The 13,183-nt window shown below is 35.8% G+C and overlaps 1 protein-coding gene across 1 annotated transcript in view; it reads left to right on the top strand.

Annotated features, from left to right (window-relative positions):
• Positions 1-12,873, top strand: part of VPS4B (vacuolar protein sorting 4 homolog B) — a 32,032-nt gene extending 19,159 nt beyond the window's left edge. The window contains exons 5-11 of the mRNA XM_007463698.1: positions 750-869; positions 3,571-3,727; positions 4,120-4,268; positions 4,765-4,846; positions 6,140-6,359; positions 9,644-9,784; positions 11,396-12,873. Of these exons, the coding sequence (XP_007463760.1) occupies positions 750-869; positions 3,571-3,727; positions 4,120-4,268; positions 4,765-4,846; positions 6,140-6,359; positions 9,644-9,784; positions 11,396-11,497 (971 nt within the window). The 3' untranslated portion in view covers positions 11,498-12,873. The remainder of the gene's footprint in view (positions 1-749; positions 870-3,570; positions 3,728-4,119; positions 4,269-4,764; positions 4,847-6,139; positions 6,360-9,643; positions 9,785-11,395) is intronic.
• The last annotated feature ends 310 nt before the right edge of the window (positions 12,874-13,183 follow it).

The following is a 13,183-nucleotide window of genomic DNA, read 5'->3' as shown; positions in this document are numbered from 1 at the left end:
TCTCTTCCTCGCCCCTCCCTTCCCCTCTCCCTCTATCTGTCCATCCATCCATCTTCCTGTCTTTCTTCAGTTAAAGTCGTTAAGTATATTTTCTTTCTGTAGTTAAGGAGAGCATTAGATCACTGTTTCTTTTGATTAAAAGGAGAAATAGGGCTTCCCTGGTGGCACAGTGGTTGAGAGTCTGCCTGCTGATGCAGGGGACACGGGTTCGTGCCCCGGTCCGTGGAGCGGCTGGGCGCGTGAGCCATGGCCGCTGAGCCTGCGCGTCCAGAGCCTGTGCTCTGCAATGGGAGAAGCCACAGCGGTGAGAGGCCCATGTACCGCAAAAAAAAAAATAATAAGAGAAATTGGAGATATTCCAGAATCAACGTACTCAAACATTACAACTACTTTTTGTAACGTTTGGTGGTTTTCCTAGCATTCTAATGTTCATTACGTCATTTGATCTTTATACTAACCTGTCTAAGTAGTTTGGGCAGATGGTATTGTTTTTATTTCACCATGAGGAAGTGGAGGTAGAAAAGTTAAGTGACTTTACCCCAGGTTATCTGGCTCCCCACCCCAGGTCCTGACTCCCCCTCACTACTCCCTAACAACTTCGTCCTCATCACACACTTTCAGAAATGTTTTTAATACATAGAACTTTTCCAGACGAAGTTATAATGCATTTCTGTATTTCATCATTATTGCATGTTGTCTTCTAAATTTGATGGAATAGTCCTCTTTAAAGATGACCTAATCTTTTGTAGGCGCCATTGTTATAGAGCGACCAAATGTGAATTGGAGCGATGTTGCTGGTCTCGAAGGAGCCAAAGAAGCACTGAAAGAGGCTGTGATATTGCCTATTAAATTTCCTCATCTCTTTACGGGTGAGATGACTTTTAAATAATTATTTTTGATGATTTTTTTTTTAAATGTGTCAATTACTGAAGTAAAGTATTGTGAATTCTTGTCATTATATCACGAGTTGTTACCTTAATTCTGTTGTAAGGTAGTGATTAACCTTTACACAGATACTTATTTCATGTGCATATACATATTTGTAATATATTTATTGCAAAAAAACCTAAATGTCAAGCAGTAGGGCATAGCGTAAATCATGGACATACAGTAGAATACTGTGCACTCATTAGAGTATAGGATACCATCTACATTAAGAAATTTAGATCTACATTATAATTGACTTAGAAGAATGTCCACCTATATTGTAAAGATCAAAAAGCAAGTTACATAGTATGTATAGTATGATTCCACGTTGTTAAATAAATGTGTGTGCTGAGAAATAGGTGTAGACAGATTGACATAAAAATGTTAATGTATGTCTAGGAGATGAGATTATGGGTGATTTTTACTTTCTCCTTTGACTTTGATCTGAATTTTTTTGCAGTGGACATTTACTAGTCTTATAAGAGTATTTCCGTTTCTTAAACAGAGGAGTTAAAATTATTGAACAGTTTCATATGAAGCGCATATTCTCTAGTAGCTCTTTATCACTGCAAGGAGAAGATTGCTAACCCACCATCTGGGTACAGTTGAAGTTACAGCTCCAGCAGTAGGTGGTTTGTCTGTGCTGAGCCGTTCCTTCACATTGTCCTTTTTTTGACTGATAGCCTGTGTTTGTGATATGGCTATACCCACAGTCTAACAGTGAAACAGAGGTTTTTCCTTTTAAAAGCAAGCTGGTTTATGTAGAGAGCAAATCTGTGATATTGGCCTCAAACTGAACAGGTCCAGACAGTGATGTCGTATAGAGCAGTGATGAAGAGCAAGGACCCGTGGGCCACCCGTTGTCCACCTAGCTTCGAGGTACGACTCACAACCTCACTTCAGGAATATGAAACTAACAGTGTAAAAGTTGACATCATAATCCTATAAAGGTACAAAAATACGGTTGAACTCATTTTATGTTGTGTTACTTACACCAGTGTTTCCCAAACATGAGTCCTATATGTGTCATCTTCATGAATTTTTCCATATACGTGTACCATTATTTTTTTAATATTTTTCTTTAAATCACTCACTTTTAGAGCAGACTTTTTATTAAACTGTAACAGAAAATACAAAGACATGCAGGAACCCATAAGTGTTTAGCTTCATAAATTATCAGAGTACACCTGTATAATCATCACCCAGATAAAAAAGTACTGCTGTTAACCTAGAAGTCCCTCTCTGCCTCTTTCCTCCCCAGAGGTAATCACACTTTTGACTTCTAATACCATAGATTGTTTTGCTCACTTGTTTTTACTTAGTAACTTTATTTTAGAAGACTTCTTTGTATCTCTATAAATGGAAAAATTAGTGTTTTTATAGAATGCATTTTAAAAATTACTTAACTGAAAAGTATTTGTATACCACCTAAAAGCATCTCATTGCCACCAGTGGTATATGTACCACACTTAAGGGAACACTGATTTATAATTGCAGACATTTAAAATAGGCAAATAGAATTCAAGTAAAAGTTGCGGCTTTCATAACAATAAACATGATACTTAGTTTTGCCATCAGTCATCTGTATATCATTCTTTTACAGACACTGTGTGTCCACCCACAGTTTACACCTAGTAGGTTTTTTTAATGTGTATTTGATATTTTATTGCCAGTTGTAACCCAGCCTGGTTTATTTAAGGCAGCATTATAATTTCTCATTAGCAGAATTGAGATACAAAGAATTTACTTGTTCACTTGCTATTATATTTTGGCAAAACTAGTATTTAAGGTAGAGTCCGCTTATCATTACCCAAGCATTGGAATGGGAATCTGCCACCTGAAATAACCTGTGCTTCCTTGTGGAATCAGGAATTGAGTAAAACTTCACGAGTCATCCAAACTGTGTTAGTTTCACTGCTCCAAAGGTCATAAATATTTTTAAAAGAATATTTCCAGCTGCCCTTCCCCTGTGAGTATAGTTTCTCCTACAATATTCTGATGTTGAGCAGTGCACATAGTAGATGATCAGGAAGTACCTTTTGTGTGTGTGTGTGTGTGTGTGTGTGTGTGTGTTACACGGGCCTCTCACTGTTGTGGCCTTTTCCGTTGCGGAGCACAGGCTCCGGACGCGCAGGCTCAGCGGCCATGGCTCACGGGCCCAGCCGCTCCGCGGTATGTGGGATCCTCCCGGACCGGGGCACGAACCCGTGCCCCCTGCATTGGCAGGCGGACTCTCAACCACTGTGCCACCAGGGAAGCCCCCAGGAAGTACCTTTTAACTGAATTCTTTTCTCTTTAATAGACTGGAAGGCCTTGGAAGGCAGAGATCCTTGTATTCATAGTTCTCTGCCTACATGTCGTGGTTTCAATATGTAGTGGTTGAATGAGTGAGCAAGCAAATGAACTTCCTCTTAGAAGGATTATAGCTATATAAACACAGTTTTGACACAGTGGTCTCTAGAAAAAGCAAAGTACACTTAGGACATACTTATCTTAGATTGATTTATTTAAATGTTGTTTTATTCTACGGCTAGCTTTAGAGTGGAAACCTCTTCACGGTATTCTTCACTGTGGATGATGTCTCTGGTAACTGAAGTCAACAGTCTTGAAAGTCTCATGTTATTTTTCTAATGCAAATTTTAGGCAAGAGAACACCTTGGAGGGGAATCCTGTTATTTGGGCCACCTGGAACAGGAAAATCCTATTTGGCCAAAGCTGTAGCAACCGAAGCAAACAACTCAACATTTTTCTCAATATCTTCCTCTGACCTTGTTTCTAAGTGGCTAGGTGAAAGTGAAAAGTAAGTAGTAAATTGATTTTTTTTTTTTTAAGTTTTTCTTTGCCTGGTAGTCACTATTTCAGTCTATAAAGTAATAGGTTTCTTATATCATTAATAGACATTCAAAAAAAGTGCTATTATAAATACAGGTGGTATTCATTTCTGTTAGATTAGTCCCTAGTTTGGAATTTATTTCATAGGGAGAAGATAGCATATATGATATGTGTATGGTTTAGTAAATCATAAAATGAATTATCCAAATGTAGTAATCTTATTTTAGAGATCAAAACGTGATGAGACTTTTTAATCTGTAGAGTTCCTATACTATTGGTATATAGTTTTGTTTTAGGTTTTTCATTGTCATGTGTCGTTTACTATTTTTTTTAGAAATTGAAACCTTTATTTATTTTTAGGCAAGTTAAGTACTTATTCCAACTTGCCAGAGAGAATAAACCTTCCATTATCTTCATTGATGAAATTGATTCTCTGTGTGGTTCAAGAAGTGAAAATGAAAGTGAAGCTGCACGTAGAATTAAGACAGAGTTCCTAGTTCAAATGCAAGGTAGTGTTACTGATTTTTTAAAATAGTTTTTTATTCTATAATCATTATTATGATAGTAATGGAAAAAATTTCAAGCAGAATTTCTCCGTTCTTATAGTCCAAGTCTTATGCCATGTCTCGTTCTGATCCACATGCATACATAATTTTTACCCAGTTGTAATCATCTCGTTGGTATAAATAGTGAAGAGATTAATATATTCACTTATAACATGCCAGAAACAATATCAATAAAAGGAATACATAAACTTCAAATTAAATCTTTCAAGAAATATTTTGAAAAGAATATTAATAGTATTTTCCCACAGTTTAGGAGATTCTAGGGAATATTTGCATCATATTCTAGTAATAAGAAATGTGGTTAAATACAGTTTTTTTCAGAGAAAGTCTCAAGATGAGGCATTTTAACATTAAAGTACCACGTTCATAAGAGAACATATGATGTTCAAAGAACACTTGAAATGACAAATTATTTAAAACATTACCTATTTTGATGCAGGGGTTGGTGTGGACAACGATGGAATTTTGGTTCTGGGAGCTACAAATATACCCTGGGTTCTGGATTCTGCCATTAGGCGAAGGTATGACGATACAGTAAATACCTTATTTCTAATTACAATGTAATAAGTGAATATTAATTCCCATTCTTTCTAGTTGAGGAGGCATTCTGATAACTTCAGAATGTTTTTTAATGTGCTCGAACCCTATTGACCCCTGCCTTGGGGAAGAGAGGCAGGCACTTGTTTGTTTGCCTGCTGTGTTCAAGATCCAAGATTTACACCTACTGGAATCTTTCACATCCGGAAGTATGTTACCTAATGCTTACTTTAGTTCTAATTAAGCTTAGTAGGTGCACTGATGCTTCAGAAATTTATATATACAGTTTGATATTTCAATGGAAAAACCTTCCATTGAAGGTTTTTCCATTTTGCTAAATATAAAATTTTAGCAAAATGACAATTCTACAAGTTAAAGTATGCTTAGAAAGATATAGTTTCAGTTTTAAAAATTCTGTCTATAATTTTTTAACTGAATATGAAACTTGAGCTACAGGAAAGGTATACAGACTTTTCACTGCTTCACAGTTCCCTATCCCATTGATTTAATTGTGCGTATGGTAAAAACGAACACTTCAGTTTTTGCTGCTTTTACCGCCTTCACTTGATGGTTTGCCAGAATGTTAGATTACCATCCAGTATCAAGAAAGGAAATGTGCTGGTTATTTTTGAAAAATGGCCTAATTCTAAACCCATCTCTAGAGATGGTGGAAACTTTTTAAATTCCTCTTATTGCCACAGAGAGTAATTAACTGGAGAAGAAAATGTCTTCACAGACCCATTTAAATTGTCCCTCATTGCTTCCTCCTTATCTCCAAATGCTGAAATTCTAAGAAGGCAAGCAAAATTTTAAGATTTTGAGTAATTTTACTCCTTAGAATTTAGGTAATTCTTTTGTCATCTCTTATTTCACACTTTTAATCATATTAATCCCTTGATCAGGAGTTCAGAGTGTCATTCTACAGGAAATTGTAATCCTGTAGGACATGTCGTGTCATGAATTCCGGACATGTGAACACTCTGGCCAAAATAATTCAAAAATCATGTGAGAAAAACTAAAGCACTCCAGACTGGTTCCCTGGCTACTTTGGTTTTATTTGTTTTTTGTTAATGTGTTCTGGATATTTTCCCTTTATTAACCGAAATATGTATCTGTTTAACTCTGATGGATATGGGCCCATTTAATTTATTCAGCTTAACTTTGTATAAATGAGAATATCTAAATATCTTGTTTCTTCTTGAAAAACTGATTTTTAATAGAAATTAAATAGTATTATATAGTAATATTCTTGATGTAATTTTTTTTTTCATTTTAAGATTTGAGAAACGAATTTATATTCCTTTGCCTGAGGCCCATGCCCGAGCAGCAATGTTTAAACTGCACTTGGGGACCACTCAGAACAGTCTAACAGAAGCAGATGTCCGGGAACTTGGGAAGAAAACTCAAGGCTATTCAGGGGCAGACATAAGTATCATTGTACGTGATGCACTTATGCAGCCAGTTAGGAAAGTACAGTCAGCTACTCATTTTAAAAAGGTAAGGAACTTTTATCCATCTTTTCATATATTTTTAAAATCAAGCTTTGAGACCATGATTGACTTGTCTTTGAAGAATTTTAGGAAGATTTCAGTTTTGTATAATAAATAAGTAGATTTACATAAAAGATTATGTTTCCATTTCATTGAAAATAAGTTCTCCCAAAGTGTTTTAAAACTTTGTATGCAGTGATCTTTGAAGTATTTATTATTTTGATGTAAATATAGAAACTTAAATCTATGATTGTCTCTGATGTAACTAGAATATCCTCGAGTAGAATCTGGTACGTTTACACCTCACTAATAAAGTAAAAATAATAATAGCTAATATTGTTTAAATATTCACGTGCCTAGCACTGTGTTTGCTCCATCATCTTCCTATTTCATCTGGTCCTCACAGAAGCTCTACAAAAGGTACATATAGCCACCTGTTGATGGTTAGTCCTAGACTAACATGATTAAACTGGGACTTGGATGTTTTTTGTTTTTTTGCGGTACGCGGGCCTCTCGCTGCTGTGGCCTCTCCCGCTGCGGAGCACAGGCTCCGGACGCGCAGGCTCAGTGGCCACGGCCCACGGGCCCAGCTGCTCCGCGGCACGCGGGATCCTCCCGGACCGGGGCACGAACCCGCGCCCCCTGCATCGGCAGGCGGACTCTCAACCACTGCGCCACCAGGGAAGCCCGACTTGGATGTTTTTAACACAGTTTGCCAAGGTACAGCTAGAGAGGATTGGAGGTGTGGTTTTTCTCTAGGTAAGGTGTACTTCAGAAGCCTCAACCATTCTTCTGTCCTGCTCCTCCCATGCACTGTTTGGTCTGCATGAATGACTTAAGTGTATATGGTTTGAGAGAGAATTTTGTGAAAAGACTGTGGTCTTGGGATATTCAATTTAAGTAACAGTAGACTAGGTAATTTGGACCAGCTCTCTTGCTGAGGGCAGCAGTTTCCAGTATGCTCATGAACGTAGATATGAAAATCCTGAAACACTGTTAGCAAACCTAATCCATCTGTATATGACAAACTAATATGTCATGACTCTGATACACATATATGTCTGTTATATACCACAGTAAAATTTTTTTTTTAAATGAGGAGCTTGAATTAAAACCTGAATTTGAAGCCTGACTCTACAATTTACTTGTTTTATCTCCTTGACCAAATTGCATTACCTTTTTAAGTCTCAGTTTTTATCATCTCTTAAGTAAGGATGATAATTACTACTTTGAAATGCTCTTATGAAAATAAAATGAAGGAATATTCATAAAACAGCTGTCATGGTACCTGAATAGCCCAGTAAATATTACTCATCTCTTCTTCAGCCATTTCATTACTGAGAGAAATATGGTTAGCTCAGAATCAAGTTTATGCCATAACCGTTGTGTTTTTTCTTAAATTCTCTTGGCCATTTAGAAGGAACTCAGTCCTTTCATACTCAGAACTTTCCGTTCAGTTCTCTGTATAACTACTAGGGATGGCTTGTATGACCCTAAAGCCAGGCCCTTGTTAGGAGGATAAAGTTGAAGCAGCCAAATTTCGTTTTTCTTTCTTTCTTTCTCTTTTTGTTTTTTGGCTGTGCTGCACAGCTTGCAGGATCTTAGTTCCCGGACCAGGGATTGAACCCGGCAGTGAAAGCAGCGAGTCCTAACCACTGGACCGCTGGGGAATTCCCAGGCAAATCTCTTTTAACATCAGGACTTTTGTATCACCAACTATAGATCTTTCTGTGGCTCCATCTTCTCCATTTTTCAATTAGCAAGAACAAGTTTGCCTGTGTATTTTATTTATTAAATGTATAAGTACTAATCTGGGCCCAGAGGTAAGTCAGAGTACAATAGTTAAAAAACACAAAAATCCCTGCCACTGAAATTGTTGTGAGCAAAGACAGACAATAGGGCTTCCCTGGTGGTGCAGTGGTTGAGAGTCCGCCTGCCAATGCAGGGGACATGAGTTCGTGCCCCGGTCCGGGAGGATCCCACATGCCGGGGAGCGGCTGGGCCCGTGAGCCATGGCCACTGAGCCTGCGCGTCCGGAGCCTGTGCTCCGCAAGGGGAGAGGCCGCAACAGTGAGAGGCCCGCGTACCGCAAAAAAAAAAAAAAGACAGACAATAAAATACACATAGTAAAGTGAAAATATTTATTTCTCTACCCCTGCCCCAATCCTGAGACAGTATTTAAGATTGCTCATTGTAAAACAAGTATTAAGTATGAAAGCAGTCCCTGGTTTGATACAAGTGTGTTGCCTTCTAAATATTATATGTGACTCTGTGTCACAAAGTTTCTTTTTCTAGATGTTATTAAAACTTTTTCTTTTAAATCAGTTATGAATTGTAAGATAGCACTGAAATTACATTCAGCATTTAATTTTGTACTTATATTTGAAGAAGGAGTTTTTGTGGGGAAAGACAAAGATTCAGTAATTTCACAATAATAAACCTTCCAAAGGTCACAGAAATTTCTTGGCTATGGAAAACAGAGTAACTTAAAGGAATTTTTAAGTAGGTCTTTTTTTTTTTTTTTGGAGTATAGTTGATTAACATTGCTGTGGTAGTTTCGTACAGCAAAGTGACTGTTATACATGTATCTATTCTTTTTCGAATTCTTTTCCCATTTAGGTTATTACAGAGTATTGAGCGGAGTTCCCTGTGTTGTACAGTAGGTCCTTGTTGGTTATCTCTTTTAAATATAGCAGTGTGTGTTTTTGGTCTCTAGGATTATGACCACTTAATAATCATTAGGAAAAAAAAAAAAGAAAATTTTAGCTACAGGTAATTGTTTCTTTACTTTATTTTAACTTATTTTCTCCCTATGATCATCTAAGTAATTTATTGCAGGAAATTTCAAATACAGAAAATCATCCAAGAAAAAAATTAAAATCAAGCAAAATCTATCCCATCACCCAGAGCTAATTGCACTTGTTGTTGTATACGCTTCTGTTTATTTTCAGAAGTAAACATTTTAACAAAACATAAAATATAGTACATTTTCAGATTTCCTGATAATAGTCCAAATCTTTTTTTTTTTTTTTTTTTTTTTTTTGCGGTACGCGGGCCTCTCACTGCCGTGGCCTCTCCCATTGTGGAGCACAGGCTCCGGATGCGCAGGCTCAGCGGCCATGGCTCACAGGCCCAGCCGCTCCGCGGCATGTGGGATCTTCCCGGACTGGGGCACGAACCCGTGTCCCCTGCATCAGCAGGCAGACTCTCAACCACTGCACCACCAGGGAAGCCCTGGTCTAAATCTTAATGTTTATTTAATTTGTTCTGTTGTTGTACTGTTTATTCCAGGTTCGTGGACCTTCACAAGCTGATCCTAACAACATAGTAGATGATCTGCTAACGCCCTGTTCTCCAGGTGATCCTGGTGCCATTGAGATGACGTGGATGGATGTCCCTGGGGATAAACTTTTGGAGCCAGTTGTTTGCATGGTTTGACATTTTGTTTGCTTTTAAGAAAAATTTTAAAACGTTATATTTTATGGGGACTTCCCTGGCTGTCCAGTGGTTAAGACTCCATGCTTCCAGTGAAGGGGGCACGGGTTCGAGTCCTGGTTGGGGAACTAAACCTCTTGCATGCTGCACCGTGCAGCCAGAAAAAAATTATATTTTATAATTTGTCAGATAAAATTTTCAGTTTTGTAAAATTAGTTCAAAAAGGTTAATATTAACTACTTAAAAAGTTTTAAAGATTAGTTGAATGTAAAATATAAAAAATAATTATCTTTAAAATGTTTTCTTGGGCTTCGAGGAAATTTTAAGTGAATCAGCTATTTTTAAAAACATACAGGTTTCTGACATTATAGGTCTTATAGCTGGGATATTGTCACCAAAATGGTGGGATTGGTTAAAATTCTTTTTCCTGAATCTCAGATTTTGTAAAATATCCAGAAATGCTAATGCGTGAATCATAGTATTCATAATAGTATTTTTCTGTTTTACTTCTCAGAGCTTCATAGAAAGTTTAAATAATGCACTACTCTTTTAAAAAGTTCTGAAAACAAAATTTTTATTATAAAAAATTACATTTCTGTTTATATTAGAGGAATTAAAATAATTCATAAAAATTACATTTCTGTAGTTTCTATTGGAAGAAATAAAATAACTCATAAGACTTTATTATTTTGTAAGCCATATTAATTTTAGGGAACTTACTGTGATTGACAAGGTACATTTATTATGTTTATGTTTTCTTATTGATAAACAGTCATTTTTTAAAATCTTTTGCTTTAGTTATAGATTTTCAAATCTATATGTCAAAATTAACAGTAACTTTCAAAGGGGAAACTTTCACATGATGTGTAGATCTAGATATATAGACAGATATGTACATATATGTATATAAGTTTGTATGCATATAGAGAGAGAAATATATCTGTAAACATAGATATATTTATGTGTTAATCAACCACAGTGCTTATCTGAGAAATTATTCAGAAATCCTTTTTTGTTGCAATCCTTGGTTTATTTTTTAAAGTTTTGGTTCTTTTGACTGTTTTCCATACTGTTTTACAGGAGACATTGCCTAGAAGTTAATTTTTTAATGAATCCTTGATATTTGTGTATTTTCTTACCATTTTGATTGTAATTTTAACTAACAGTTAAAATTTTTGATTAGTTGATTTTGATTAAATGATATTATTCTGTTTCACATAAGTATAAGTGAATGACTATTCCTTTTGAGTTGCACTTGGACAGCTGCTCTCTTGTTAAAGAATAAACAGATATGGCCAGAAAAGCGATCGGGGACTTAATTCTGGAGGCCTTGATCATCAGGCTAAGAGGACTGTACTTCCTTAGGGTGCTGAGGAGCCTTTGAAAGTTGTGATCGTGACAAGGCAAGCAACTGAAAGTTTATAAGCAAAGGAATAACTTGGTCAAAGATGTCCTTCAGGAAAACAAGAGAGTTTATCGTCAGTAGTTTATGGCACGATGCAGATTTTCAGATTTAACCTTAGGGAAAAGTTAAGAATGTTGATAATGAAATGTTTTTTATTCCGTTAAGTCTATTACTAATACTCCCCCCCTTCTTTTTCCTGACAGTCGGATATGTTACGGTCACTATCTAGCACAAAGCCCACAGTCAATGAACACGACTTGTTGAAATTAAAGAAGTTTACAGAAGATTTTGGCCAAGAAGGCTAGACCAAAGACAACAAGGAAGACGTTTACCACGTGTGTTCTCTCTTTCATAGGTATTTTTGCCTTTCTTGGATGGCAGTCAGATTATTTCCAGTAAAACTCTTTTACTGCAGGAAAATAGAGGTCTCACTTTAGCATTCTTTTAAGTCTTATATGTACTTTTGCTCCATTACCAATTAAATCCTCCTGTTAACAAAAATTATAAAATAATGGGTTATAAGCAAATGAGTGACATAAATAGCAAAAACATAGAAATTACCTAGTAAAAAGAAGATTAAAATTGAGATACAAATATTTTAAATTGTTATAAATAGTGGTCTTTGCAAAGAGCGTTCTTTTTTTTTTTTAACTAAAATGAAGTGGGGCTTATTTCATATTTTGAAAAAAAATTAAGCATCATTCTTGTCAATGTAAAATTTATTTACTTTATTAAAAAAATTAAAAATGATTTACTCTCAGGGATGGGCAGTAAAACAGCAAAGAGCACTGATTGGGTTTGAAAGGTTTTGAATTGTGTTCTAGCCAAGGCTTTTACTGATTTTTTGATAGGTTGGCTTTTTTCTCCATGTAGATTTAAATAATTTCTATAAAAGCAGCAAGCTTTTTTATATTTAACTAAATAATACCTTTTACTGTGCAATCTCAAGAGAAAGACTCTCTAAATTAGGCATTGTCTCTATCTTGAAGAAGAAAATTGTCTATTTCAGTGTCTTTTTGTAGCAAGATTGACCAAAACAGGTGGTTAGTAAATGTGTACCTTTTAAATAATTCTGCCATGAAATACTGTAATGGGAACCTTTGCTAAAAGGAACAGCCTCCCTTTGGATTATGGGAAGTTTCTTGTGTGTGATGGGGGGCTGTGTGTGTGTACATATATATAAATTTTTTTTAATATAGGTTAGCTAGAGTCTTGTCTTTTACCTTTTAAGTTCAGGGAACAGCTCGTCCTGGCCACATGTATGTTATCAGTGTAATGTTTCATGAAGCTTTAGAAATGAGCTGATGTCTCCTTAAATAATAAAATACAAACATGATATTGTATTATTTTAATATCTTCAAATAAATAATCTGAGGGTGTGTGTTATATACTTGAGCACCAACACTAAGTTGTGCCTTGTACATTTGCATTGGCTCTACATGCAAAGGATTATTAAGTCAGCTAGAATGAGGTAGATTCCTTAATTTACTATAAAGTTCTGCCTTGAAAATGCTATAGAATAACTTGCATTTTAAAGTATATTTGCACATTTTACATATTGTGCTATATGGTTGCCTTTGGGTTTTCTGTACAGATAGTTTTCGTTGATATTAAATGGAAGTCGTAGGCCTGAAATATGCTGTTCTTAAGTGAAGTAAATTGATACAACCTACTACTGGCTATATTCTGTGTGTGCTTCTTTATTTTGGGATCTTCCGTATAGGAGAAAATATTATCTAAATTGATTAGATACAAAGAAATCATTAAAAATTATTAATTAAGGATGTATGCATGAAAATTCTATTTTTCAGTAACTTCTGTGTGAGGGTTGGGAGTTAACTTGGCACACCAACACCGAGTTCTTTGCGGATGTCTTACGAGACATTTTACTTTATCCACCTCAGAATCATACAGTATTGCTATTAATCATATCATTAGGATAATTAACATAACTGTATTACTATAACTAATAGCTGAAATCCAGATGTTTT

This window comes from Lipotes vexillifer, unplaced genomic scaffold, assembly GCF_000442215.2.
Source record: "Lipotes vexillifer unplaced genomic scaffold, Lipotes_vexillifer_v1.1 scaffold868, whole genome shotgun sequence".
NCBI classification, from domain to species: Eukaryota; Metazoa; Chordata; class Mammalia; order Artiodactyla; family Lipotidae; genus Lipotes; species Lipotes vexillifer.
The sequence above is the reverse complement of the archived record's forward strand: the minus strand, read 5'-3'. Positions and strand labels throughout refer to the sequence as shown.